At 52.7% G+C, this 26,520-nt stretch overlaps 1 protein-coding gene across 3 annotated transcripts in view; it reads right to left on the reverse strand.

Moving 5' to 3' along the window:
* ANO2 (anoctamin 2) overlaps positions 1-26,520 on the reverse strand; it is a 301,537-nt gene that overhangs the window by 54,981 nt on the left and 220,036 nt on the right. For all 3 annotated transcript variants that reach the window (XM_067008590.1, XM_059080738.2, XM_067008589.1), the window contains exons 16-17: positions 18,717-18,912; positions 610-721 (exon numbers count right to left, since the gene is read on the reverse strand). In XM_067008590.1, coding sequence (XP_066864691.1) covers positions 610-721; positions 18,717-18,912 — 308 coding nt within the window. The remainder of the gene's footprint in view (positions 1-609; positions 722-18,716; positions 18,913-26,520) is intronic.

Consider the following 26,520-nt stretch of genomic DNA (forward strand, 5'->3'; position numbering starts at 1 on the left):
GAGGCCACAACAGTGAGAGGCCCGCGTACCGCAAAAAAAAAAAAAAGAAAAAAAAGAAAAGAAAAAAAAAGAATAGCACATTCCAAGCTCTATAATTTGTTCTAGTGAATTATCAAACCCAAGGGGCTAGTGGCTGTAGCCAGTTGGGCAGAACCATCAGTGGCCTGAGAGCCCCGGTACCATCTTGCAGGTTGTCGTGCAGCCCCAGTAGAGCTTGCAGTGCTGCCTGAGGTAAGGGCAGTCTTGTGGGCGACGGTGCTCCTAATCTGTGAAGTCCACACTAACTCTGAGTAGTTGCCATCAGACCTGTATTGCAAGATCTAAGAGCCACTGGCTAGACATGAAATTCCCTCCGGTCACAGCCTCAAAGTTGAGAGACACAAATTCCTCTAAGACTAACCCTTCAGGGCCCAGAGCCGAATCACTGCAGTTTCCCATGTTATCAGAATCTGAAGATGTTAATCCAAAATGATTTAGCGCAGCCAGGTGGCCAAGGGAGTGGGGAATGGGGCCAAGGGTGTAAACTGACAACGGAGACAGGCTGACTCCAGTGGAGGGCTCAGTCTTCATGACCAATTGCCCCTCCATGTATGGCACCAAGATACTCACCTCCCCTTGAAGAAGGCCACATAGAAGATGGGTGAGTAGGCATTGACAAACTTTAGCAAGAAAGCCTTGAGTACCAGGCGCTCTTCAAAGGTCTGCTCTGTTTTTGGAACCTCTGAAAGAGAAGAGCAAAGCTGATCAGACTGAGAGACAGATTTCTCACCTCTCCAGAGTTGTGACCCTGTGACATGAGCCGCTATCTGTCAGTTTACTCCTTCAGAGTAGAAACCAAGAGATCCATCTCTCTTGCACCTTAGGACTGACTTCACCTGGGAGGTCCCAAAGGGTCTTCCAGGTAATATGAGGCTATAGGAGGCCAAGCGTACATGCGATCGTCACCCGTCTCTTTCCGCTGCCCTCCTCTTATCCACGCAAGCAATGGTTTCACGCTGGGCTCCTCAAAGAGGGGTCTGGGCAAGCAGAACATCCTCCCACCACCCTTGCTTCATCAAGAGGAATTCAGCTTTTACCTGCATACTTGCCACTTCTACAGAGATTTTACTTGAACAGACATCCCTGACAGAAAGGCTTGCTAACCAGTGGACACAAGTCAAGAAGCGGTAAAAGCCTGTCTTGGGCACCAGGCTGTTGCTCCTTTTTCTCTCTTCCTTTGACTTTAGCAGGAAAGCCCTCCTCTGGACATCCTCGGGCTAGGCTGAGGCATTCAAACGATGGAGGCTCATCAGATAAGTAAGGGAAACAAACACAGCCTGAGCCGAAGGTCTCAACCTCAGGGGTGAGATCGGCGGTGTGTTCTATCAGGTCCAAGCAGGGGAGCCAGCCAGCGTTCCCAGGAGGATCCTGAGAAACACTGAGCAGAAACCTCAGCGGTGCCTTCAGAAGACTTGAGACCCATGGGAGCTCCAGTGGACAGCTGGGCAGAGAGCTCAGCGGGGTCTCCACAGACCGCGACAAAGAGCTTGGCAAAGGTAAGGGGTTACTGGGCCACACTCTTCGGGGCAGAAGGGAAAGCACTAGCCCTGCATCACGTGCACTCTGACTAGGGCCCCGAAGTGTGCTGAGCCCAGGGCCAAACCACAGAGTGCCCGGCGGCCATGGAGTCCTGTGTCCAGATGAGTCCACGTGTGGACCCACCTGACCTGTCTGCCCACCTGACTTGCCAACAGCTTTCACAGGACTAGACAAGTGGACACATGACCCTGCTCTCTACCCTGGAGTGCCCTTCCCATCTCCTCACGCACAAAGCCCTTGCGTGGTTTGACATCCAGATCAGATGACCCCACCACCTCCTTCCTGAAGCCTTCCCAGACGCCTTCGGCTGGCAGTCATCGCTCTCTGTTTTCTTCTACAGTACTTTATATTTCTCTGTCTTAATCATCTACACGTCTGCCCTTTGAAAATCACTATGGTAGTGGCTTTCGTCGACTGTGTCTTAGTCTGGGTTACCCTCTGAGTCAAGGATTTGGGAGTAAGTAGTCTATCGGGGAGGTGCTCCCAGGAAGCTTGGTAAGGGAGGGGGCGGTGAGACACAGGAGTGAGGGAAGACCATCTGGGTGTGACTCAGTCCCCCCGGGGCTCTTCTAAGAGACTCTGTGAAGCAAGCCTCGGAATCATTATGCCCAGGCCTGGGCAAGGAGGACTCCCTCACTGGTTGAAGGTCACTGCTGGGCTTGACTCCCTGGCACCTCTGGCTTATCCCAGGCACGGGCTAAGCACGCTCCCACAGCCAGGGGATACCTGCAGACAGGGAGCTGCAGTGACTTCAGCCGCGGCCAAGGGGTGTGCATGCCGCCTACGGCTGTCAGTTCCAAGCTGCCTCCACTTCGTCTCACGTGAGGGAGGGATTACGTCTCACTTTTATGGATGGAGGGACCTGAGGCCCAGAGAGGTTAGAGGCTTGCTCAAGATCACACAGCCAGTAGGGGACAGAGTTACTTGTCTCCGAAGACAGTTTTTACTACATTACGCCTTGAAGTCGGGGTCTTTGATTAATGTACACCACACTTCCTCTTTCACCTCCCCACCCTCCACCCCCAGCCCGACGTCATGCACCTAAGAAACGTCTGTCACTATTCAGTGCACATTCACTGAGCACCGGCTGTGTCCCCTGCATCTTGGCAGGATGAATGAAGTCGTCACCACTTCTTCCGGAAGCTTCACGGAGCCAGGTCTCTGTGAGAGGCTTTTGCAAACTGCCAAGTCTCTTCCAGAGTGTTCCCTTGTGGGCGGCAAGGTCTGACCTCCCCTCTCATCACGCCAGAGGGGACCCTGGGACGAAGCAAGCTGCATTTCCGTGACCTGCCTTCCCGCACAGCACAGTGAGCCCCTCATTCATTGGTGATGCTACCACGTAGTCTTGAGCACTGGCAGGTGACACCCCGGAGCAACAGCAGCGCACGAGCAGAGGCCGGCTAAGGAGGCTGCCGCAGGCAGACGTGAGCCCCCGGGCACCCGCAGCCCTGGCGGGGGACTTGAGAATGAGAAAGCTGAGCGACTACTATCACTATTGCGATCCTGGCCTTGATTTTCCCCTAAGCCTTCTGAAAGGAGGGAAAATGAAGAGTTACTCGTCCTGGTCCCCATGAGAAATGGGGTGTCAGTCCTGGAGAGCCAGCAACACTGCAAACTTCTTCCTTCTCCAACCTCCCCTCCATCCTAAAACCCACTTTAGCTCACCGATGTTGGCAAACAGTCCTAGAGGCCCTGGCAGGCCATGCTGAACCCACAGAGCTCCCAGTCCCTCTCCGCTGTGTGCTCAGGGGAGGGATGATTTGCTTGCTTTGTTTTGCTACAGAGGTGGCTGTAGGAGCAGATTTTAGCATCAGACATATTTGAGTTCAAATGCTAGATGTAATGAGAGAAGTGAAGCTATACAGAAAGGATAATGATCCCTCCTTCACAGGCTTGCCCTGAAGACACAACGGGAATGCTCACAGAGCACTCAGCCAGGTGCCTGGCATGCAGTGGGCCTCAATAAGTGATGCTGTCCTAAACACCACCACCACCACCACCACCACCGTCATGCAGGTCCAGCAGCCCTGCTTTCCACAGCACAGCTGGGCCATCACAGGCTGGATGTCCGCGCACATGGCTCGCCCCCTGAGGTTCCAGGCGTCGTTTCCACGCAATCACTGATCACTTTCTACCAATCGATGGAGAACATGGCTGGTAGGTGACCCTGCTGGCAAGAGGATTCTGCTGGCAGAGATCACCTGTAGGTGACCCTCTGTCCCCACCCCACGGAACCAAAGCCCAAGCTTTCTGTGGTCCTCCAGACGATTCTGGCAATAGCATTGCCTGCTAGGGAGTCTGGAGACATGGTCACCAATTCGACAGGAGATGAGCTTGGGAAGGTCTACCATGATATCCCTCAGCCGATAGACGGCTTTGTGGTTTTCTCCTTCCTGCCACACACGGGCAGACACACGTGCAACCCCGAGGATAAACGTGCCGGGCGGTCCCACCGCCTATCGCCCAGCGAGCATTTGGAGAATGCCTTGTACTCACCGCTTACGGTTAACACTGCCGCTTCAGCCAGCTCTTCTTTAATTTACACATGTTAGCAAAGCCCCTTCAAACTCTGACCTAGAAGGCCTTCCCCTCCCTGCTACACATCCTGCCCTACAAGGAGGCCAGGACCACCCTGTTCACTGATACTCACCACGCCCTCCCGAGCTCCAGATCCACACCCACTTCTGCAACCTGGCCCTTTTCGCTCTGACTAAAGGAAACAATTCTGAGGCCCAGGTGGAAGGGCCTGCCATCGAGTTCTAAGGTCACTTCCGGTTTTAAGATCTCATAACCCTGAACCCCGAAGTAGCTGTTAACCTCATCACCTTCCCCACCCCCATCCCACCCGCCCCCACCATGTACGGTTTGGATGGCTTTTTCACGACGAGTGAGCTCAGAGAGATACGTCTCCTGGGAGGACCACAGCTGGCGTCAGATGTATGGTACTCTCCTGTGCACGTTTACCGAGTTAATGAATGACATGACGTGATATGAAAAAAACATTATCTGGAAGAAGTAAATACTGAAGTATTTGTCATTTGCTAAAGAGTCCCTGTCACATTGCAAGGAGGGCAAAGCCGAAGGAGGGACCTTTGTGTGTTGAGCAGGATAACGGTATGAAGATATGAGAGGAGCAGCCAGAGAGAGTTAAATTCCCTAGTTAAGAGAAGAGATAGGGGTGCTGGAGGTAGATGCAGGACCCATAAAAGGCGAGGGCCAGGGCTCTGGGAGGGGGAAGGGCGGAGAGGGGGATGAGGGGGGCTGCTGCGTGACAGGTGGGGGGTGCCTGGTGGAAATTTCCATTAGTTTCTGCTGTGCAATTTGTAGTGTGACCCCCTCATTTGCCTCTCCGTAGACTCTCCAGTAAAGACTCATTACAACTGCCTCCCTTACCAGTGTCAAAGAGTCCTGGATGGGTTCTTAGGGGGGGGGATGTGTGCCAAAGGACCGAGTCCGACTTCAAGACGAGCACCGGGGCGTGAAGAGAGGCTCCCCCCGCCGCACCCTGTTGTAGCTGGGTTACAAAGGAGAGAGACGGGGACAGAGAGGCAGAGAGAAAGGAGGAGGAGGAGAAGGAGGGGGAGGAGGAGGGGGGGGAAGAGGCAGGGAGGGAGGGTAAATGAAGAAAGAGTCACCGCCTATCAATAAACAAAGCACGTAGCAGCCACGGAGTCATCAGCCAGTGCAGCCAACCTGGACGGTGCACCCTGAAAGGATTCAGGACGGAGAAAAGCAGGACACTGACCCTAGATCGCTAAGGTGCATATCGAAGAGATGATTTCAATGAGCCCAGACCCTTGCATCTTCTCAAACTTAGAAAAGCGCTACTAAATGCATTAACTTGTCTGTTTTTCTTTAACTAACGGTAATCTTTCGATGGTCCAACTACCTGGTTTTTGTTGCAGAAACTCCTGTGTATCCTGGCTCCCCCCTCACCTCTTCTGAGCAGCCCCTCAGAGTGACCTGAGAGGCTGCCCCCCCGGGCTTGAGTAATCAGGAAGTCCACTGAATAAAACATAAGGCTCATCTTTTAGGTTGTGCATTCTTTTCAGTGGACAGAAGGAAGGAAGGAAGGAAGGCGGGACGGAGGGCGGGAGGGATCTCTTTCAATAGGAGTTCGAGCCTCTGCCCAACCAACTCAACAGTAACTTAATAACGTCTTGTGTCTCAATTTTAAATATTTTGGGGGTAAGAAAATGAAAACTGAGGTCACCTGTAAAGTAATCAGGCCTGAGGATCTAAAAATTTAGAAAACTCACCTTGTAAATGTGGCTAGAAGGGGATTAAGGATGAGGTACAGAGAGGCACGTGTCTTTGATTTTCTTTTATAATTGCCTTTGAACTCTTTGTACGCAGATCCCCCAATCCCTACAGGAATTCCCTCTAAGTTCTCTGGAAAGAGAGTCCAGTCCCTTTAGAGCTCTTTGCTCCAGCTGGAAATGAGTGACTCCCTTCCTCCATCCTGATAAATCATGGGTCTGCTTATTATTTATTAGGTTTATTTCTAAAAACAGCCTCTGCGCCTATGCTTTTAAGGCCATGGGCCACCATAAATAATGGGCATTTCCAATAAACAATCCAAATCCCCATGATAGGCCACTAAATCAGTCGAGCATCCCATAGCAGAGAAGCTCTGTGGCCATGCTGGGTGCTTTGCTGAGACTTCTGGGGAAGGGGGGTGGTTCCAGGGAACACAGCCACGGGGAGGGAGGGAACGGGGTCCCTTGAGCTCCCTGCGAATTTGGGTCTCTTTTTCTGTGTGTGTGACTGAAGTATAACTAGCTGATTTACAATGCGTGCCCATCTTAGAATAGGTGTCTTCCAACAGCCAACATGAGGAGCCTCGCCCCCCTTCAACAGTGAAACGGAACAGGTTTTTCAGGGTCCTTTTGGGGTGGGATGGTGTCTACAGCACAGTTAGGGCACTTCAGGACACTGGGCACCGTCCCCTGATAGGACACAGAATCTGCAGTGGTCCCAAACGGAGCCCATGAGAAAATGGGCCAGGCTTGTCTTTCACACAACTCCAAATAAAGTGTCTTTAGATATCAACTGCTACGGGGATGGAGAGGAGGAGAGTCAACATGGAGAGAGTGTGAGAAGGGAGAATGCAACCCCTCTCCAGCATTCACAGGCTCCTGAAATCTCACCTCCCCCAGGAAGCCACCCCAGGTTGAGTGGAGGCCACCTGAGGGTTTCACCTGCTCACCACCGGCTGGGGCAGATTTCGGACAAAGGGCAGACTCTAGGACCAGGGGAGACCATCAGAGAATTCCTGTGTGGTGCCCTCACCCAACCCCCTTTCTTTTAAGTGTTAAACCTCTGATGCATTGTGTCATGGAAAAAATATGAGTATAAATGACCCAGCTCTAAACTGCCTTGGAAAATAATCAGTATGAAAGCCCAAGTGAGTCTCGGGGAGGCTGGCTCAGAACTCCCAGTCCCCAGAGCACCGACCTCGTCATAGGGAAACAACATGGCGACCAAGAGGGTGTCAGCTGCGGAATCGGGGTTTTGGAGGAGCAGCTCATCCTCACGGGTGTGTCCCTGACAATCCAGCAGATACAGAACGATGGCGACAAGACAAAAAGGCGACGTCCAGGTGTGAACTTCAACCAGTTCCAGCCCTGGCACGGCTCTGGGAAGGACGGAAGCTGCGTCGGAAAGCAAAGGCGCCACAGCGCTCCCTGCCTCTCCCCCAGGACTGACCCAGCTTTTACAGACAGCAGTGTTTCCTGACAGCGCAACCACCTGGCCCGCCCTCCAGCTGTGTGGGGGGGCAGGCGTGTGGGTTCGGGGATGGAGGTGGTCCCAGCCTCCAGTGTGACGTTGTTGCCTTGTTTATGGCACGGGGAGGGAATCACCCTGGCAGAAGCCAGCCAGCTGGATGACCAGGCAGCCAGCGCACCGTCCCAGGGCGCTGAGCGCCCCAGAGCTGGAGATTGTGGGTGGGTGTTCCTGAGATACCCCTGGAGCCCTAGAGAGTTTCTAAGCACAAGTGGCCCCACCCTTAGAGTCAGGAAGATGACGGCTGCCCCCAGACAAAGGCACGGGAGGCCTACTGTGCTCTAGCAGCCCAGCCCCAGGTGACAGTACACTTTAAGGAAAGGGGACACAGAAGGGAGAAAGCACCTGCAGAGAGGGAGACAGACAGAGAGCAGTGCTCCGTTACAGGGCCTCCCTGAGAACTCCACGGCGCTGGGCAACACCTGCCACGGGGTCCCCGTTCAACGGTGCCACCCGCTCTATGCGGATGCTCTCCTCACGGCAATGAGGGAGCGGGGAGAGAAGAGGTCGGTGCGCCCGGGGCACAAGCGCAGACGCAACGCCGGTGGGGTCATCTGGCAAACGCACGCGCTGGTCTAGAAGCCGAGCCGCCAGCGAGCAGAGGTGGGGTAACCCCATCTCAGTCCACCCCCTGGCGTCTTCCCAGGGGAAGATCACCCAAAGGGAATGTTTTTACCTTTTCCATCATTATCCTTCTTTATTCAACGAATGTCCACCAAGTGAGCACTGGGTACCAGGCACTGGAGGCTGGGAACGCAGCCGCGCGCCAGACGGGTGAGCCCCCTGCCACGCGGTGCGTACGGTCCTGGAGAGGGAGGGGCGCGTGTCGGAGGGCAGTGAGGACTGCTGGAAGCCACGGGGAGATGCGGAGGAGGAGGAGACGGTGACAGGAGGACTGTTGCAGTCGGAGTGGCCAGGAGAGGTCTCGGAGGAGACGACCTCTCAGCCGACACCTGAAGGGGGAGCTGGGGGCGGGGGTGGAACAGACAGTCCCAGGGGCCGGGGCGTCCGGAGTGACGAGGAAGTGTGAGGAAGAAGAATGGAGGGGAAGGGGTTCCGTGGCCACTGGAAGGACCTGAGAGTCACGAGACACACGGTGGGAAGCCACCTCATGGGTGAGGCGGAGCGATGCTGAGAGTCAGAAGGGCCACAGGAGGGGAAGCGTGGGCGTGGGGCGCGGAGGGGGCGCGGGCGCGGAAGCAGAGACAAACCAGGGCTGTGCGGTTGTCCAGGAGGGACGCGACCAGCGTAGGGAGGGAGCGCGTGAGAACGGATCAGAGCCCCCAGATGTCTGAAGGTGGACTAGACAACACTTACCAGACGGGGAGTTTAGGGGTGAGAAAAAGAGCCGTCTAGGCGGATGCTTGGGTTCTGGGAAGAGCGTGTGAGTGCTACTTCCTGAGATGGAAGAATGATGAAAGGGACAGGTTTGGAGGGAAAACTGAGAGTTCAAAGTTAGACTCACTGAGTCACTGGGCCTGTGTGCTTCTGTCCTCATGCCCCAAGGCAGGGGGGGCTGTGTGACTTGAGAACCATCCTCCAAAGCACCTGGCCAGCTGCTCTGAGGCATCAGATCCTCAGGCAAGCCACAGCCTGCAGTGGGTGATTTCCCAGGTCCTCTCTGCTCTGGTTCTCTGTGTTCCACGGCACTACCGCGGAGCCTACGACAAGGGGAGAGGAGGTCCTGGGCTGGGAGCAAGTAGACCTTTCTGTCCCACTCTCCTGCAGAGACGTGATTTACCTTTCGAACCTCGCCATCCTAACTCCTAAAATGGCACCTTCCTGAAACATTCGTTGTGAAGTCCAAGCAAAAGCATGGAAAGCACGAAGCACCGTGTAAGGTCGCAAACACTTGCTGTTAGTAGGACGCTGTAGCGAAGCACTCTATTAGACTTCTCACTTGTACGTTTGTTTCCACTTCTTTGGTGAGAGAGATGCCAGCAGGTTACCCGAGAATCTCTGGCCGAGCCCCCTTTGAGGGCTGGGGTGGGCTGGCGTCCCTTGGGGTGATGAGGGCCCCCGAGTCACTGAGGGTCACCTCCCTCAAGGAGACGTGGGACGAGGTATCATCAGATCTACTGTGTTTTGAAAGTTTAAGAAGACGGGCTGTATGCAACTAGGGTGGATTTCCAGGGGGGAGGGAGTCTGGGTCTGTGTGATGAATGACATCTTGGAGATGCGGATGCAGGTATTACGTGTCCTGATAGCTGCAGGCCCTCGATGGAGCTTCCTCTGAAGGAGAGGACGGTCCTTCCTTAAAGACACCAGTGACCTGTCTGGGGCCGGCGGTGTGGAGGGACCGTCTCAGCAGCGGTCCGGCCCCTCCCGTCCGATGAGACAAGGCCAGCGTCCGACAGCAATGTGGTGTAGCAATGAGACACGCGAGGAGTGAAGGGCTGGCCATACCGCAGGTGTCTCCCTGTTGAAGCATGGATGTTGCCCTGACCCTCCTCTGTTAGTCAGCTTCGCACCAGGAAACAGAGTGTACCCCATGGTTCAGACGCAGGGATTTTAACGAAGGCACGGTTTTGCCAGAGGTGAGGGCAAATCAGGGAAGAAACGGTCCCAATTCCGTCTCCTCTAGCCCCTAAGCTCCTTCCACTGCTTCCCATTGGCTGAGCCCAGCCACCAGTCAGCGTGGGGTACCTGGTGATAGAATCTGCTGGGCCTCGGGGCACAGACCACGGTGGACGCGGGGAGAAGGGGCCTGGAGGGAACCATGGCCAGCAGAGCATGACCACCATGACTCCCTTGCTTCTCATGGATTCAGGCTCTGGGTTCTCAGAAAACTCAAAAGAAAGGGAGGACTTCCCTGGTGGCGCAGTAGTCGAGAGTCCGCCTGCCGATGCGGGGGACACGGGTTCGTGCCCCGCGTACCGCCCAAAAAAAAAAGAAAGAGAGAGGAATGTATGGGGCTTCTTGCTAAAAGGAAAGATGAGTGTTTCAGTGATTAACTGGAAAAATGAGAGAGACGTGTTCACAGTTACAGCTCAAGTTTGGAAGGAATTCTTGCCAGTTGTATCAAACTATTATGAAAGTAGCAGTGTTACTAATAATCGTTCCATATAACTGGAAGGAATTGTTCCACAAACTCAGGCTATAACCTTGCTCGTGTCTTCTGCATTACTAGCAGCAGCCTCCCACCATCCCCTCCGCTTCCCAGACAACATTTAAGTTACTTTAAGCCAACATCACGGAGGGGGGCCCTCAAACAATGGCAGAATCCACCCTGGCCACACCCTTCCCCTGGCCTCCCAGATGGGACGGGCAGGAGGCCACCCAGGCAGTCAGGAGCTGCTGGCAGAGCAGAAAGACAACCCCGCAGACATGACTCCAAAAGCCAGATTTCAGATTGCCAGCGCTGCGGCCTCCCCGCCCGGAAGGCATAGGTCTCAGACCAGCCCACACACATCCACACGCATCCACACGCATCCACACGCATTCACTCACATCCACACGTATCCACGAGCATCCACACGTATCCACATGCATCCATATGGGTCCCTGCTCCAGAAGCACGCTCCTGTGCAGGCTGAGGCCGCAGGGAAGCCGACTCCCCTTGCCCCGGCCGGCGCTCAGAGCCAAGAAAGCAGCCCTTCACCCTGCGCTCTGGAAACACACGTCATGCACATTGGATGGGAAATTAGATCCATCCCTGTACACCCAAAATGTTCCTCTTTAAAGAACTTGTGATATCCCGGCGGCCTTTAGTTCTGAGTTTCCCCCTCCTTTTCGTTTCTTCCCTCTCTTCTCTCCTCAGTGGTCAGATGCAGCCTGTGCAGAGGACGGCTTAGAACCGGACGCACAATTCTGGACTCAGGACTTGCTGGTGGTGCTTCAATTCTTCAAGAAAAAGGGTTTTTGGTTTTTTTGTGTGGTACGCGGGCCTCTCACTGCTGTGGCCTCTCCCGTTGCGGAGCACAGGCTCCGGACGTGCAGGCTCAGCGGCCATGGCTCACGGGCCCAGCCGCTCCGCAGCACGTGGGATCCTCCCGGACCGGGGCACGAACCCGCGTCCCCTGCATTGGCAGGCGGACTCTCAACCGCTGCGCCACCAGGGGAGCCCAAAAAAGGGTTTTTAAAAAAAATTTAATAAAGCACGTGAGACCCCAAAGTCTGCGAACCTGCGGAGGTCTCCTCACGCCTGCACGGGGGGCTGGCCCCCACTGTCTCCCGGCTTGTCCCCAGAGGACATCCCCACCCCAGCGACCTGACGTTCTCATGGGTGGGCGCGTCGCATTTTAAATCTTCTGGAGCCTCTGATGTGTTTCCTTCTGCTTTCCCAACACATTTAGAATTTCCCGAGGCCAAAGGACAGCTACGTGTTCCCAGACAGTGGGCGCTGTGGTCTCAGCAAGGACCCCAAGGCCAGGGTCCTCACCACTCACAGCCAGAGGACCCTGGGCCTGTGGGAGGGTTAAGGCCACCCTCACCCTTGGCGCTATTTTGAGGATTAAATACACTAATATACATAAAGTGCTTGGAACAGGGCCCGGCACGGGCTGTGTGCGCACGCGTGTGTGTGCGTGTGCATGTGTGCGTGTGCATGTGTGTGTGTGCACACCACTATTAACTATGGGCCGTGGTCAAGTTTCTAAACCTCTTCAGACCCCTCATAAATAAAGTGAAAGAAACGACCAGTTCCGGGCGCTAATGTGAAAATTAGGCGAAACACTGTACATACAATGCCCGCCGGTGCCCGGTACACAACGGGTGTCAGTAAAATCAGACCCTTTCCCCATTTCCCCTTTTGTCCCTTCCCTGCCCCCGCTTTGGTAGCGACACTCAGGAGCAGGGTCTTCAGCAACATTTAAACAACTCACAAACACAGCCTCTTCCTAAGAACGGGAGGCTCTGACGTGACACGATAATCGTGCCTCAGGTGTACACACTGTGAGCCCAACCCTGTAACTAGGAGAGACTCAGTGCAGAGTAAAGATGAATCATACGCCCCCCCACCGCCCTCCCCGACAAGCCAGCACTTTGCAGAGTCTGAAAGGAGAGGAGGGGGAAGGCGAGGAGGAGGAGAAGCTGGAGTCAGAGAACAATGCTGACAAAGACAAGCTCATGGCAGCTGGATTATTCAGCTGAGAAGCCTGGTGTCAGCCCTGCCTTCCTCACTCTGCCTGGAGCTAGAGTGCACATGGGGCCCCTTCTAGGCCAAGCCGGACCCATGCGTATGTCAGTCATGACAAGACCCTACCGTTTCAGGAACACTAGACATCATACGCCCCAACCTTGGGCTCGGAAGCTCACTGCCTCACAGGCACAGTGTACCCTGTGTCCTGACCCAAGTAGGAAGCTGCAATGGTCTGAATGTTTGTGTTCCCCCAAATTCACATGTTGAAATCCCAACCCCCAAAGGTGATGGTATTGGGAGGTAGGGCCTTTGAGAGGTGCTTAGGTCATGAGGGTGGAGCCCTCATGAATGGGATTAGTGCCCTTATAAAAGAGACCCCACAGAGCTCCCTCGCCCCTTCCACCACGTGAGGACACAGCAAGGAGATAGCCATCTGCAACCCAGAAGAGGGCTTTCACAGGACCCGGCCACGCTGGCACCCTCATCCTGGACTTCCAGCCTCCAGGAGTCTGAGACGTGAGTTTCTGCTGTTTATCAAACACCCAGTCCACAGTATTTTGTTATAGCAGCCTGAACAGACAGAGACAGACGCATACCTTGAGCTGGTCTGCCTGGTGACCCCTGCTGTCTTACCTCAGACCCTGGCCTCCCAAGATGTCCAAGCCCCATCCTGTTTGCCCTGGGTGCCTGGCGTCCTAATGTCCTGCCCAGCTCTTGCTTGCTTCCTCTTCCAGGAACTGGATCCTTTCCCTATAACTCCCTGTGGCCCCTCCAGGAAAGAACAGATCACTAGGGACTAAGACAGTCCTTGTCCCACCCGTTCACTGAGATCCTCACAAATGTCAGCAACTGATACTTGCTGAACCAGGATACACACTTTGCACAGCGTGCCTTGGCCGACAAGGTCCCAAAGCATCTTTGTTTCCCCAGACAGCCCGACCCCAGCCCCAGACTTCAGCTCAGTCTCTGCGTCACCAGGACCGCGTCGCCTCCAGATAGCGAGTCTCGCACCCAAGCCCACGAATGCTGTTATCCTGGCCACCGGGTAGACAGTTACTGTCTTTATCTATCACTAATCACACTCAAGGCATTTAACAAATTCTGTCTTTTGTCACAAATATTTGTGGCAACAACAGACCTCAGATAGGCCTGACACGGGGGCCAGTTGAGGGACCTCCTAAGGAATGGGTCTTCCATCACCCAACTTTGCAGGAGACACTCAGGAACTCACTGGAGTTGTTTACACCAGCTGTTTGCACCTGGTGAGCAAAGCACGTGGTCACCGCCTCCTCATCCATCAGGGCATCTGGGGCAGGAAACCAGACAGGTATTAAACCCAGCGTGAGAATGGCAAAGGAAGCCCCTACGCTTGGCAGGACCTTTAGTCTATCAGGTGGCCTTATCCACAGCTTTATGTCCCTGTGGCGGCCTGGGGGCTCTGAAACCACACCTCTGCCTGCAGGTAGGCCTGTCACACCATGCTGTGCAGGACCATCTCATTAGTGTGTGAACTCTGCCATTAAGGAAAATTCTAGGCTTTGGATCTCCTTGTTGCATCTTCCAATCACTGCCCCATCGTGGCAACTCTGCATTTCCCTGATTCGTCTTAATAGTTCCTCAAATTCTTCGGTCAGCAGGCAGGGTTGAAACCACGAATACATGGACACTCAATTTAGCCTCTCCTGTGGCTGACAGGATGCCTCGCCTATGGGCATTCCTTGAAAAGGAATCTGAATGCATGAGTGAAGAGACAGGTATATTTCACCAATAACTGCACCAACACGCGTGGGCTAAGATCCACCAGAGAGCAGGCTGGGGAGAAGAGAAAAGAAACGTAAGGCGGGGTGCCTGTTCTCCAGGGCTTTGTTGCCTGGTTGGAGCAAGTGGCAGAGAACTTTCCTGCTCATGGAAGGTCCACGAGCTTCCACCCATTTCCAACCTCTTCCTAATCAGGCTGCTTCTAGCTGGCATGCTATGGGCAGAGGTGATGAACGATGCCTCTGTGACAGCCTCGACGTGACCCTCCGGCGCTCTGTCCCTAACACGGTGCCCACGTGGCCTCCGTGCGTCCGGGTCCTCGGCAACTGCGTGAAGCAGAGGCCCTGCCCTGTCACCCCAACCAAGCAGCGCGAGCGAGAACCAATAAACACCTTCGTTGTATGGCACTGAGATTCTAAGATTAAGGCCTCGTCTGGTCTAAGAGTGGGAAATCCGGGAATGATATCAGACGGTATGTGATAAACTTCCAGGGAGTGAAGCAGGTCCTTATCTGCTTGGGAAGCACCCCAAGCTTCTGGCCACCTTGCTGGTTGATAAGCCCTTGCTTTTGCCTTGGCTGTTCTGTGCCTTCGCCTCTGCCTCTGCTGTGCTGTAGCCTCTTTCTAGAGCTTCCCTCTAGATCTCCTCCCGCCCCACTCAGGGTTCAGCCACAGTGTTACCACCTGGACAGTCCTTTCCCCACCACCTCGTGCAAAGTACCGAGCCCCAAGCCACCACCACATTGCCCTGTTTTGCTCTCTCGCCCTCTGTGAAATGTTCCCGTCTACTGTGCACCCTTCCCCGACTGCAGTGTCAGGACAGCTGGAGCAGGAACCATGCCTTTCCTCTTGAGCGAGGCACGGGGTGGGGGAGGGGGGAATGGGCGGTGACTGTGAGTTAAGTGGTCGGGGGGGATGGAAGCAGACACGGGGAAGCAGGTGGTTGAGAGCCTCTCAGATGCTAGCTTGGATCTGACTTAAGGGTGCAAGGAAGCTCTCTGGGGGCCCCGACTGGGAGGGATGCCTCCCCAGTGCACTCTTTGAGAAAGGCTGATGGGGTGGGGTTTCCAAGACTGAGGGCCCCAGGAAGAGGCTGAAGACAAGGGCACAGTCAGCCGTCAGGCTCCGACAACAGTCTACATGGGCGTGCTGATCAGCAGCCAGGAAGGAGGCCAGCGATGGAGGCGGCATCAATGAAACTTGGTCCAGCAGAGTTCCCTGTTCACCCAACACCACACAGATGGTGGGGGAGGGAGGAGGAGGAGCCGGGGCTGGAGTCCATGGCTCTCCCCACTGGACTCCCCAGTTCCGTGGTCCTTCCACAATACACCACGCCTTCCAAGCCCTCTAGAAACAGCCAGTCTGAGATAGACAAGAGCAACAACCCAAGCAATGCCCACGTGGGGTCCAGGGTAGAGACCAATACGCCAGACCAGACGGTGAGAAACGCACATCAAAACGGCACAGAAGACACTGGCACTTTAGGGGCAGGATCTGAGCCTGAACCTTAGTCAAGTGAGGATGGAATACTTCCCTTGCTGACCACACATAGCTTGTGAAGACGAAATGGGATAACCAAATTCGTTTTTAAGATGAAAATGCTTCATGAGTGAGTATCGCGACCACAGAGAACAAAATGCACTTGTTAGAATTTCCCCTCCTTTCCGGCGCGCAGACTTTCGTACGGACCACAGGACGTCGGCTTAACCGCACGGAGGAGTCTGAACTTTCGGGTGAGGAAGGGAGAGCTGTCAGAAACAGTGGATACAGCTTCACGGTGTGGAAAGGGTTTCATGGCCAAGACAAAGAGAACCTGCCTCGCCTTGTACGTGGGAGGGACTCCCTAAAGACTTGTTAATGAGTTTTTGATTGTCGACACTCTATCTTGGATCTTTACCACTGTCTGGAGCTGTGCAAGGTAACACAGATGGACAGCAGGAAGACGTTTCTGCATCATCACTGATTTCCGGTTCCTTTCTCCCTCCCTCCTGCCCACACGCTCAACAGTCTCCTCTACTCTAGACCCCCTGCCTCCCTCCACTCTGTGGCATCCTGCTGGAGTCATTTGGCAAACAGTTCCCACCACCCCATCATGCTCTTCAAACCCCACGACTTAGAGAACAAACTTGAGGGCATGGGGAGGGGGAGAGGAAGCCGGGACGAAGCGGGAGAGTGGCATGGACATATATACACTACCAAATGTAAAATAGCTAGCTAGTGGGAAGCAGCCGCATAGCACAGGGAGGTCAGCTCGGTGCTTTGTGACCACCTAGAGGCGTGGGTTAGGGAGGGTGGGAGGGAGACACAAGAGGGAGGACATATGGGAACATATGTATATGTATAGCTGATCCACTTTGTTATAAAGCAGAAACTAGCACACCGTTGTAAAGCAATTATACTCCAATAGAGATGTTAAACAAACAAAATCCCACAGCGGTGTTGGGTTGGGAGCTGTTCAGGGGATGGAGGGCATCTCTTTGCACTCCTGCCTTTTCCCCCATTTTCCCCCGTGCGAAGGGGGTGTGATCAGTTGTAATTCCCTGCTCTGTCTTCCCACATCACTCCTTTCTCCTCCCGGGTGAGAGAAGGGGAAGAGCTCAGCCCACTGGTCGGTGTGGAAGGTGACAATGGCACCTGCTCTGTCCTTTTGGGGGAAGCAAACGGCCTGCAGGAGGGGCTCTTCTGAGTCCCATGCCCCCACCCCCTCCAGTGTCCTAAGAACTGCAGGACTGCCCTGCCCATTGCTGCCTGCCACGGGGAGGCCAGTCTGTCTGGATTCTGGACTAGGAAGCCTATTTGGCTCTCCTGCTAAGTTGCTTCCTCCCATGCAGCCTTTTCTAGCTTTAAAGGTGAAATCTCAGCTTTTGTCTCCATCTGCCTTTGCCTTACTTCTCAGCTGGTTCAGTAATCAGGCCAGTAAGATGGTACTCTTTACTGGATGCCCCTTTGAACTTCAGCAAATGCTTTGCCACCGTCTGTGAAAACAAGCAGGGTCCTCAGCCTGACACTCAAGCTCCTCCACCAAAACATCTGGGTTCAGCCAGCTCCCCGGGTCCAGCTCCCCAGCACGCGGTGCCTCGGTCATGCCAGGACCCCTGGGCACCACCACACGGGCTCCCCGGGCATCCTGGACACGCTTCGTGTCCTCTTCCACCTACTGAGCTCTGCTCCTTTGGCTCCCTGGATTTTAGACCCCCCAATTTTACCCATCGTACCAGCCCAGCCCACACTCCACTTCTCCCTGCGCCTCTCCTGACCCTCATGGGTCAGATCCCACCCTTCAGTGACGGATTTCTCATTCTGTTTCCTCCGCCGGGAGCCCTCCTCTCCTCCTGCCCAGCCCCTCCTCCCCCCGCACACGCCTGACACCCACGTCCACTCATTTCCGAGCTCTCCCACCGGATGCCCTCACCCGGGGCCTCTCCTGAGCCCCCAGGGATGTGGGATGCTCGTCCTAGGTGCTTCCATGGAATCCTGTATCCCAGCAAACACACTGAAGTGGAATTCTCTGCTCACTTTTCTTAAGAAACGTATGAAGGAACACAGATAACACTTCTATATAAACATGCACATGCCCAAAGACGGCGGAACGGCCAGATGGTAAATCGCCTACATCCACATAGAAACCAAAGTCAGTGCCCACCGTGAGTAGCAGCCATGCCAGGGAAGGCGCTAAAGAGTCACCGGCATTAGTGAAACCTTTCCTGATTCTCTGAGCCTCCAGGAAAGGCTCTCTTGAAGAGGGGTTACCCTGTCAAGTGTCCACTTCCAACTGGTTAGTACAGTAAAGACATCCCATCCTTAATTCAACTCCCTGGAGGTGAGTGAGAGGCTGAGATTGCTGGTCCCTGGATTCAGCGAGGGAAAGAGATGCCTCCAGGCCACCCAGGATACAGGCAGTGAGGAAAGGGTCTCGCCCTCCACCCCGACGTCTAGGAAGCACAAGTGCCAGAAAGTGGTGCTCAAGCAACGGCAGCCTGTGGCTCAAATGGCACGTCCGAACACTGAGGCCACTGCATTTTTCTCACTGGCTGGAAGCTTGGGAAGCCTGATACACCTCTCTGCAGTCTGCTCAGGGCCTGGGGAATGCGTGGATTCGCCGGGACCTCTGACATCATGGGGATGGATAAGACCTTCTTGGGCTCAAGTGTCAAGAGGCTTTCCCAACTTGATAAACACTGCTGGAAAAGTGACGAGAACTGAAACTCTGCCTTCTTTTAGCAGCAAGTGTTGAACACCTCTCGCTTCTAGGCTGAGCTAAAAAGAACGGACCCCATGATTAATCTTGGGGGATAACAAGGCCATCAACCTGGGCTATGGATCGAGAACGTTCCAGGAAGGATTCCTGCCAGGGCGGAGGCCCTACAAGGACACACCCTGCCCCTCCTCACTTCTCCAAGTGCACTGGACTTCCTTTTCTCTATGTTGGGTCATTGGCACCAAAAACCCTGCACGCACCGAGCTGACCAGCTCAGGGGGGCCCGGGGCAAACACGCAGTGTGGAGACACGGTACCGATTTTGGTGAGCCACTTGGCCACGGCGCCGTAGATCTCGTCCAGGACGAGGATGACCACGAGGTTGATAACGACCGCCGTGGCCGTCACAGTCGCCCGGACGCTGGAGCGCGTGGCCTTGCTGAGAGACAGGGCAGCGGCGGCTGTGATGCGGTAGACGATGACCCCGAAGACGATGCAGAACGTCAGGGCAACCTGTTCGGGAAAACAGGGAGAGTCGCACGTCAGCGGGCGGTACTTGCCGCCCACCTGTTAGCCGAGTCCGCTACGTCGGGTGCTGTTAATCTGGAGTCCACTGGTGGGCAACGAGGCGCTGCCAAGCTCGGAACTCACGCAAATTGCCGGTACGGGGGCATTTTCCAGGGGAGAATGTCTTTCATGCTTATCAGATTCCAGATGGCCTGTAACACACACCCGCAAACTAAGGTTACCACGGCGGGTGGGGAATACAGAGGTAGGGGGGAAAAAGGGGCTATTACGGGATTCTATGAAATCACGTGTGTGAAACTTCTGAAAATTGTAAAGCACCGTAGAATTTAAAGAGTCTTTCATTCAATTACCCAAAATCGTAAAGCCTGTTTAGAAGTCTTATAAATAAAAACTAATGTCTAAAAAAGTCAAAAAAAAATAGAGAAACGACGACTAAAACGCTGGATATGGTGGTGTGTGTGACACAATGTGGTGTGACTTCTCGCATTAGGGAGCTGTCAGTCTACTATGGGGATAAGTTCAACCAGAGCAACTAGTAAATAATAAGTAGTAAATCACGTAGTCGTGTCAGATGAAGAGTGTAGATGTGAGCAGGACTGAGAGTACAGAGGGGCTCAGGGAGGAGTCTGTGGAGCCAGTGGATCTCAGCTGGGCCTTCGATGAAAGGCAACAGGGAGCCCTTGAAGACGTCTGAGCTGGGAAGGGCTAGGGTCAGAGCTTGGTGGGGTGGGTGCAGGAAGGCTGCCCAAAGGAGAAAAGAGGGAGAGAAACCCCGAGCAAGACTTGTAGACTCTCGGTCCTCTGGGTGAATAAAGCATCGCTCTAAGAGACCCTCCACCAGGCAAATTGCAGGGGGGCACCCAGATTCCTCACTGGCACAGCGACCTCTGGCGCTACGCTTAGAAGGCAAGTCTAGCAGCCCCTTGGCCTCGAGGGCCAGCCCCATTTCCTTTCTCCAGAACCTAAGAATAATAAGGCGCTCTCCGAGAGAGAGACCAGCTCGCTTTCCCCCCGCACCGCAGTGGAGGAAGGGCCATTTCCATGGAGCACAAGGGTGCGAGGAGAAGACAGTGCCCAGCAGGGGGCTGAGAGGGAAGAGCAAGGTGTGCGACCTGCTCAGAGCAGAAGGTTCTAACGCGTTTCTGTCCGGTGGAGGCTTCTTTCTTAGAATTCTTTCTGCAGGAAAGATTCAGGTCACGTTTCTTCTGGGGGTGGGGAAGGCGGGTGGGTGCTGGCTGTGGAGGACTAAATGGAAAACATGCGGAGAGAACGGGGCAGGTGAAAGGCTCCTCTGAAAAAACACAGGATCCTGGACGATGGGCGTCCCCTCCCTAGAAAAAAAGGGAAGGGAAGGGGAGACGTGGGGAGGGGAGGGGAGGCGCGGGGAGGGGAGGGGAGGCGTGGGGAGGGGGCTCTGGCTAGGCAGTGCTTTGCAAGCAGTGTGAATGACACTCCGGCGGGCTGTGATGGGAAATGGGTTGCAGATGTGTCCCTCTATGGAAGTCTTCGGACCTCTGGGGGTGCTGGTGGCAGCCTCAGCAGTGTGTCCCCAAGTGCTTCACAAACATTAGTGTTTGCCTTGTGGCCACGGTGAGAAAAAGAAGCCCTCTGTAAGAAAGGTAGGGTGGCAGCAGCCTCCAGGTAGAGGGGTGTGTGTGTGTGTGTGTGTGTGTGTGTGTGTGTGTGTGTGTGTGTGTGTGTGTGTGTGTGTGCGCGCGCGGCAGTCAGGGCGGAGGAGAGGTTAGATGGGAAACACAGTCCTTGGGGAGGCCCCTCCTTGGATGGGGGTGCAGGTGGGCATAGCAGAACCCCAGCCTCCAGGACCAGGGAGGGGCGATTCCCACGGACGTGGGGAAACCTGGACGTGACGTCACCTCCCTCCAACAAGGCAGACATTGCACTTCCCTGTCCCCTGGGATTGTCACTGCCAGGCAGTATGGGCCTGGAAAATGTGCTGTGAGATTCTTTTCCCCCCAAGTCGCTCTTGCAGTGAAGGTCAGCGATGGAAGTACTGATGTGAGGCGTGCCAGGGCATCGAAGAGCGACTGTGTGTGTGTCTATTTGGGGTTGGGTGTGGGGGGATGACTGGGGAAAACAACGATGCCAGAAACATCCGTTGCCTTGGGGTTCAGGGGGTGGGGAGGAGATCAGCTGCCATCCTCCTTCTCTGAGAGGCCAAGCTGGGGTAAGAACACGCTTCCCTGCCACTCAAGAGTGTGATCTGGACCTGCTGCCTCAGCTGGGAGCTTGAGAAACAGGCCAAATGGCAAAAGCACCAGTCTAGACCAACTGACTCAGAGTCTGCACTTTAACAAGATTCCTGTTCTTCTAGAGGCACTGCTCCACTCACCCAGGGAAGCCCCTTCCCCATCCCCAGCCCCTCCCTGGCTCCACCTCCACGCCCCTCCCCAGCCCTCGGATGCTGTGCTCTGCCATCCTAACTTCTCTGATCTTGATTTTCCATCCCGTGACAGAAAGCCACTTCTGAACCTCTCCTTCGGTGTTTCCCACAAGCACCTCAAGATTCACACCTTTCAAGCCGGAAGAGCTTGGAGAGCACCGACCCAGTCCCAGGACCATTCTGCAGATGTGGAAACAGGCGTGGAAAGTGAAGCGATTTGCTCAAGGTCACAAGGCACAGTCTACAACCCTAGCCTCCTAGATCACTGTAGGAATTAAAGAGTTTTAGCATTTAGGGATCATCCACGTCCAGCCTTTGATCTCATATACAAGGAAACTGAGGCCCAAGAAGCAGCAATGGGATTGGTCCAAGGTCCGGGTGGTGCGTGGCAAGGCCAAGGTACTCGTGGTCATAACACCATCAACAACAGCTAATCCATGTGTGCTCTCTTGATTTCACGATTCGAGCCATATCTGCACTGGCATGAATCTCCACAACGATCACGCAAGATAGGCCTTTTGCAGGTGCAATTCAGTGCCATCCAGGATTCGAACCCTGCTCTACGGCTGCAGGGTCGACAATCCCATCCATCCTGACACTAGAACCCAGGCCTTTTGGCACCAAGCCCAGTACTACTTTCATCACTCTGGCTATATTACTGATTTTGTTTATTAAATTCAACACATATTTTCTGACCACTGATTGTGGTGAAGTAAGTGCGTTTCATGTATGGGATCAGGTCCCCCAACTCAGCCAGCAGTGGGGATTGGTCTTGTACTGCACTCTGTGCCTCATATGCCAGCGCAGAGAGGTGCCTCCTGTGTGGAACCTGTTTGGTAGAGACTTGCTGACCCTCAGCTCTGGGCAATCTCACCCCCTGCACTTGATCGCCTGCATCATGGCCTCTGTGGCTCTTGGTGTGTGTGTGTGTGGTTTTTTTTTAATATATAATTGTTAAAAGTTACTTTCCATTTACAGTTATTACAAAATATTGGCTATATTCCCTGGGTTGAAGAATATATTCTTGTGGCTCTTGCTATCTGAATGCCATAGCTTTACTCGGGGACACAGCCAAATTGCAGTGGAAGTCAGGCTACAGAGTCCAGAGCCCTAATTTCACACTATGAGAGAGCTGGTCTGGTACCTACCCTCCAGGACTTGCATTCTGAGAAAACCATGGCACACAGACAGCAAGGATGAGCCTAGTAGCAGCTGGAAAGAGTGACGGGCCTCAGTTCAGGAGCTTCTAGAATGTTCTGGGCAGAGAGCAGGGGGATTAGTCGGAGAAAACGCCACAGAGGAAGCTGTGGGACCATTTCCTACGGGAAGGCTTGGAGGAAAGAATGAGCAGGGGCAAGTAAAATGCACAGGGCAGAGCAACCCCTGTGGAACCAGGGGGAGAGCAGCCTGGTTGAGGGCACAGCCCAGAGTCGCAGCTCAATTTGAAAAACCACACACACCAACAACTCTATCATTGACATACCAAGTTGTCTCTGGCACCTTTAGTTAATTTAGTTTCCCATGCAGTCATTCGTGACACATGTCTTGAGCCCCTACTGTGTGCCAGTTACTGTTCTGGGTATCAGGCATACAGTAGCGAACAAACCAGAAATTTCTGCCCTCGTGGAGTTGACCTTCTAGTGGGGAAAGACAGACAAACTCATAAGCACGTAACAAAGACAGTATGTCAGCTGTGATCGATACTCTAGAAACCAATAAAGCAGAACGGGAGCAGAGAGATAGGTCTCAACTTAAAACAGGGTGGGGTCAGGAGAGGCAGAGGTGAGAAGGCGACATTTCAGCAAGGACCTAAAGGAGGAAATTGGAGAGCTGGGGGTTCAGGCAGGGGGGGGGCTGAAGCAGTGAGCGAAGGGGGAGAGTGGGAGTGGAGGATGGGTGTTGGAGGGGAGGAACTGTAGTATAAGGGTGTCGGCTTCTACACTTCAGAAGATGGGAAGCCTTTAGAGAGTTCTGAGCAGAGGAGTAACGTGACTTATTTGAAAAAGATGAACACGCTGATGATGTGTCGGGGGGACACACAGCGTAACAGACACAGGCAGGCGAGTTAGGAGATTCACTGTGATAACCCAGGTGACGGAGGAGGGTTTCTGATGGCTGGTTCCCAAGATACAAACGGAAGTCAGTGACTGTCCTGGGCGTGGGGGGAAAGCTCAGGCACCCAGCTCTAGAGGCAGGACATTGCCTCTGGTAATCCCCTCCCACGTAAAAAGGAAACAAAAAGAGGGTTAATTCAAAAAGGAATGAAACTTTAGCTCAACACACTGGGTTGAAGAAGAAAGAGAAAATTCATCTTTGTCCATCCTGGCCTCTCCCACGGGTGAGGAAAATGAACACTGCACTGGGCTCTCCTTTGCTCTCGTCACCCCATGAAAAATATATCCCCAAGTGATGACAGACTGGCATCGCTAAAACCCTCCTCGTGGTCGTGGTCCTGGTCCTGGCGTCTTCTGCCAAGGTTTCATCACAGGGGGTGAAGGAGGACATGATATCCGATACTCAAGTTCGTTGCCGTAGATGCCCCTGACTGAAACACTCTTTTATAAACACCATCCTGACTCCTTTATCTCAGATTCCACACCTTGTTCTAGGGAAATGCCAAGCCCCTTTCTCGAGAAGACTGGGTTTTTTTTAAAAAGGGGGAAAATAAATGGGAAAAAGTTAGTGTAAAATAAGGATTAAAAAAAAAAATCAAATTGGTAGGGGACTATATCATTTATTGCCCGACGTGGAATACTTTTGAAAGTAGAAAGGAATGCCAGTCGTGATGATCTCAGTCAACAAGCCTAGGCCAGGACTAGGCCAGAGCACCTGCCTGCATGAGGTGGTCCTCCTACCACTCGCCTCCCAGTTACCAGCGCCTGCTGGCTACACAGGGCTGGGGGACCCCAGGCAGAGTGAGATGCCTCAATGAGTTCTTGATTCTGATACGCAATCTCCTGTCGGCATCAAGATTTGGAGTTAGGCAGGGTTGCGAAAGGGAAGATAAGAGATAATCATTTATTATTTCTGAATGACACAAAAAAATGTTCCCACCCTCGAGTCTAGCTTTAGAAGGTCTCCATGGAATTTTTTTTTCAATATCGATTTTTTTTTTTTTTGGTCACGTCATGCGGCACGGGGGATCTCAGTTCCCCTACCAGGGACCGAACCCATGCCCCCTGTAGTGGAAGTACGGAGTCTTATACACTGGACTGGCAGGGAAGCCCCACCCGTGGAATTTTTTGAAAATTCGAACGTTGAGGAGATACTCCTCCATTGACCTGATTTTCAGTGTTTGTCAACAGTGATGTCTACTTGTGGTAGACAATGATCATGACGATGCTACAGGGTCTTCTCTCAGGCAGTAGATGAGCTTCTATTTTCAATCCTCTGCCTCCCAGACCCATCAGTGGCATCTGACACAAGTGATGGCCCTCCCCTCGCGATACCTTCTTGGCTTCGGGGACCCTCCCCCCTCCCCCGGCTCTTCCTTTTCAACCTTCTCTTTTGCCTCTTCCTCGTGCTCCCGAATTTTCACATTACAGCATCTTGGGACTCAGTCCTTGCACCTTTTCTCTATCTCTCCTCGCTCCCCTGGGGACCTCGTACACTCTCATGGCTTTAAATACCATCTCTACCATCCGATTAGGGCTCCAGCCTGGGCATCTCCTCTGAACTCCAGATTTATATCCATCGTGCAGGCAACTCCAGGATTCCTAGGGATATAACTCTAGCCTTTGGAAGATAGAAACCTCAGAGTCATCCTTGACTTCTCTCTGTTCTACATCTCATGATGAAATTCTTTGGGGTCTACTTTTTCTGCACTTATATGCAATGTCATTTGCGTGGATCTGACTCTTGATTTTCTGTTTTGTTCTATTGGTCGAATTCCCTATTTCCACCCCACCACCACATTGTCATACTTATTATTGTTTTATAGTAAGTTTCTATTTGGTAGAGCACCATATCCCTCCTGATGCTTCTTCAAGAGTGTCTTGACTCTTCCTAGCCTTTGCTCTCTCCATATACAACATCAAGGAGACAAGGACCTTAGAACATTATTGTCCTGTTTATTGCCCACCCGACTTACAGGTTAGTGTTGTGTATATTTTAAATTCTACCTTATTTTTAATCCCACGAGGCGTCATCATTATTGTTTGCACAGTCGCGGTTCATACAGATTTTCCCACTTATTTATCACTTTGATTATTCTTCATTTCTTTTGAAAACTATGGTTTTCCGTATGGGGTCATATCCGAAGCACATAATTAGAATTCCTTTAATAAAAGATTCAGTTGGTGGCAAACTCTCCGTTTTTGTCTATAAATATCTTTATTTTATCCTCATGATATTTCTAAATGATATTCTTCCTGGTTATAGAATTCTGGATAAGTAACTGTTTTCAGCACATGAAGATAACATGTCATTTCTAATTGCTATGAGAAATCAATGGGCAATCTAACAGCCTTTTTACTGAAGGTAACTTGTCTTTTGTTTTCTGACTGCATTTGAGATTTTTCTTGTGTCTTATATAGTCTATGATTTCACTACGGTGAATCTAGGTGTAGATTTATTTTATTTTTTTCTGCTTGGGTTTCATAGGGATTCTTCAATCTGTGGGTTGGAATTCTGTAGCAGATTAGGAAACCATCAGTCATTATATTTCATTCATTAACTTTTCTCTTTCCTCTTTGTCCAGTAGTGCAATGAAATGTATGTTAAATCTCATTCTACCAAGATTTCCAAATCTCTTAATTTCTCTTCTATATATTTTATCTTTTGCCTCCCCATGCTGCATTCTGGATAATTTCTTCTAACCTATACTGCAGTTCACAAATTCTCTTCAGCTGTGTCTACAGTTTGTTGTTTTATATATATGTATATTATAATACATACAACATTCATATACATGTAGAATGTATTATATATTCATATATATGTATTTCATATTCATGTATTTATTTATTTATTTCTAGCAGATTTATTGGTTGGTTTTCAAATCTTCTAAGCCATTTTTTTTTTCCAATAGTTTCTTATTCTTTGCAGATTTTTCAAGCTTGATGTTTTAACTTGTAACTGGTATTTCCAATATCTTCAGTCTTTGCTCTCCTCATTGTTCTCTCTCAAGGTGCTTTAGCTTCTTGTGTAATTGCTTGTGTATTCTCTTTGTTGCCCTTGAACATTCTTTTGGG

Source organism: Kogia breviceps, chromosome 12, assembly GCF_026419965.1.
Source record: "Kogia breviceps isolate mKogBre1 chromosome 12, mKogBre1 haplotype 1, whole genome shotgun sequence".
Classification (NCBI taxonomy): domain Eukaryota; kingdom Metazoa; phylum Chordata; class Mammalia; order Artiodactyla; family Physeteridae; genus Kogia; species Kogia breviceps.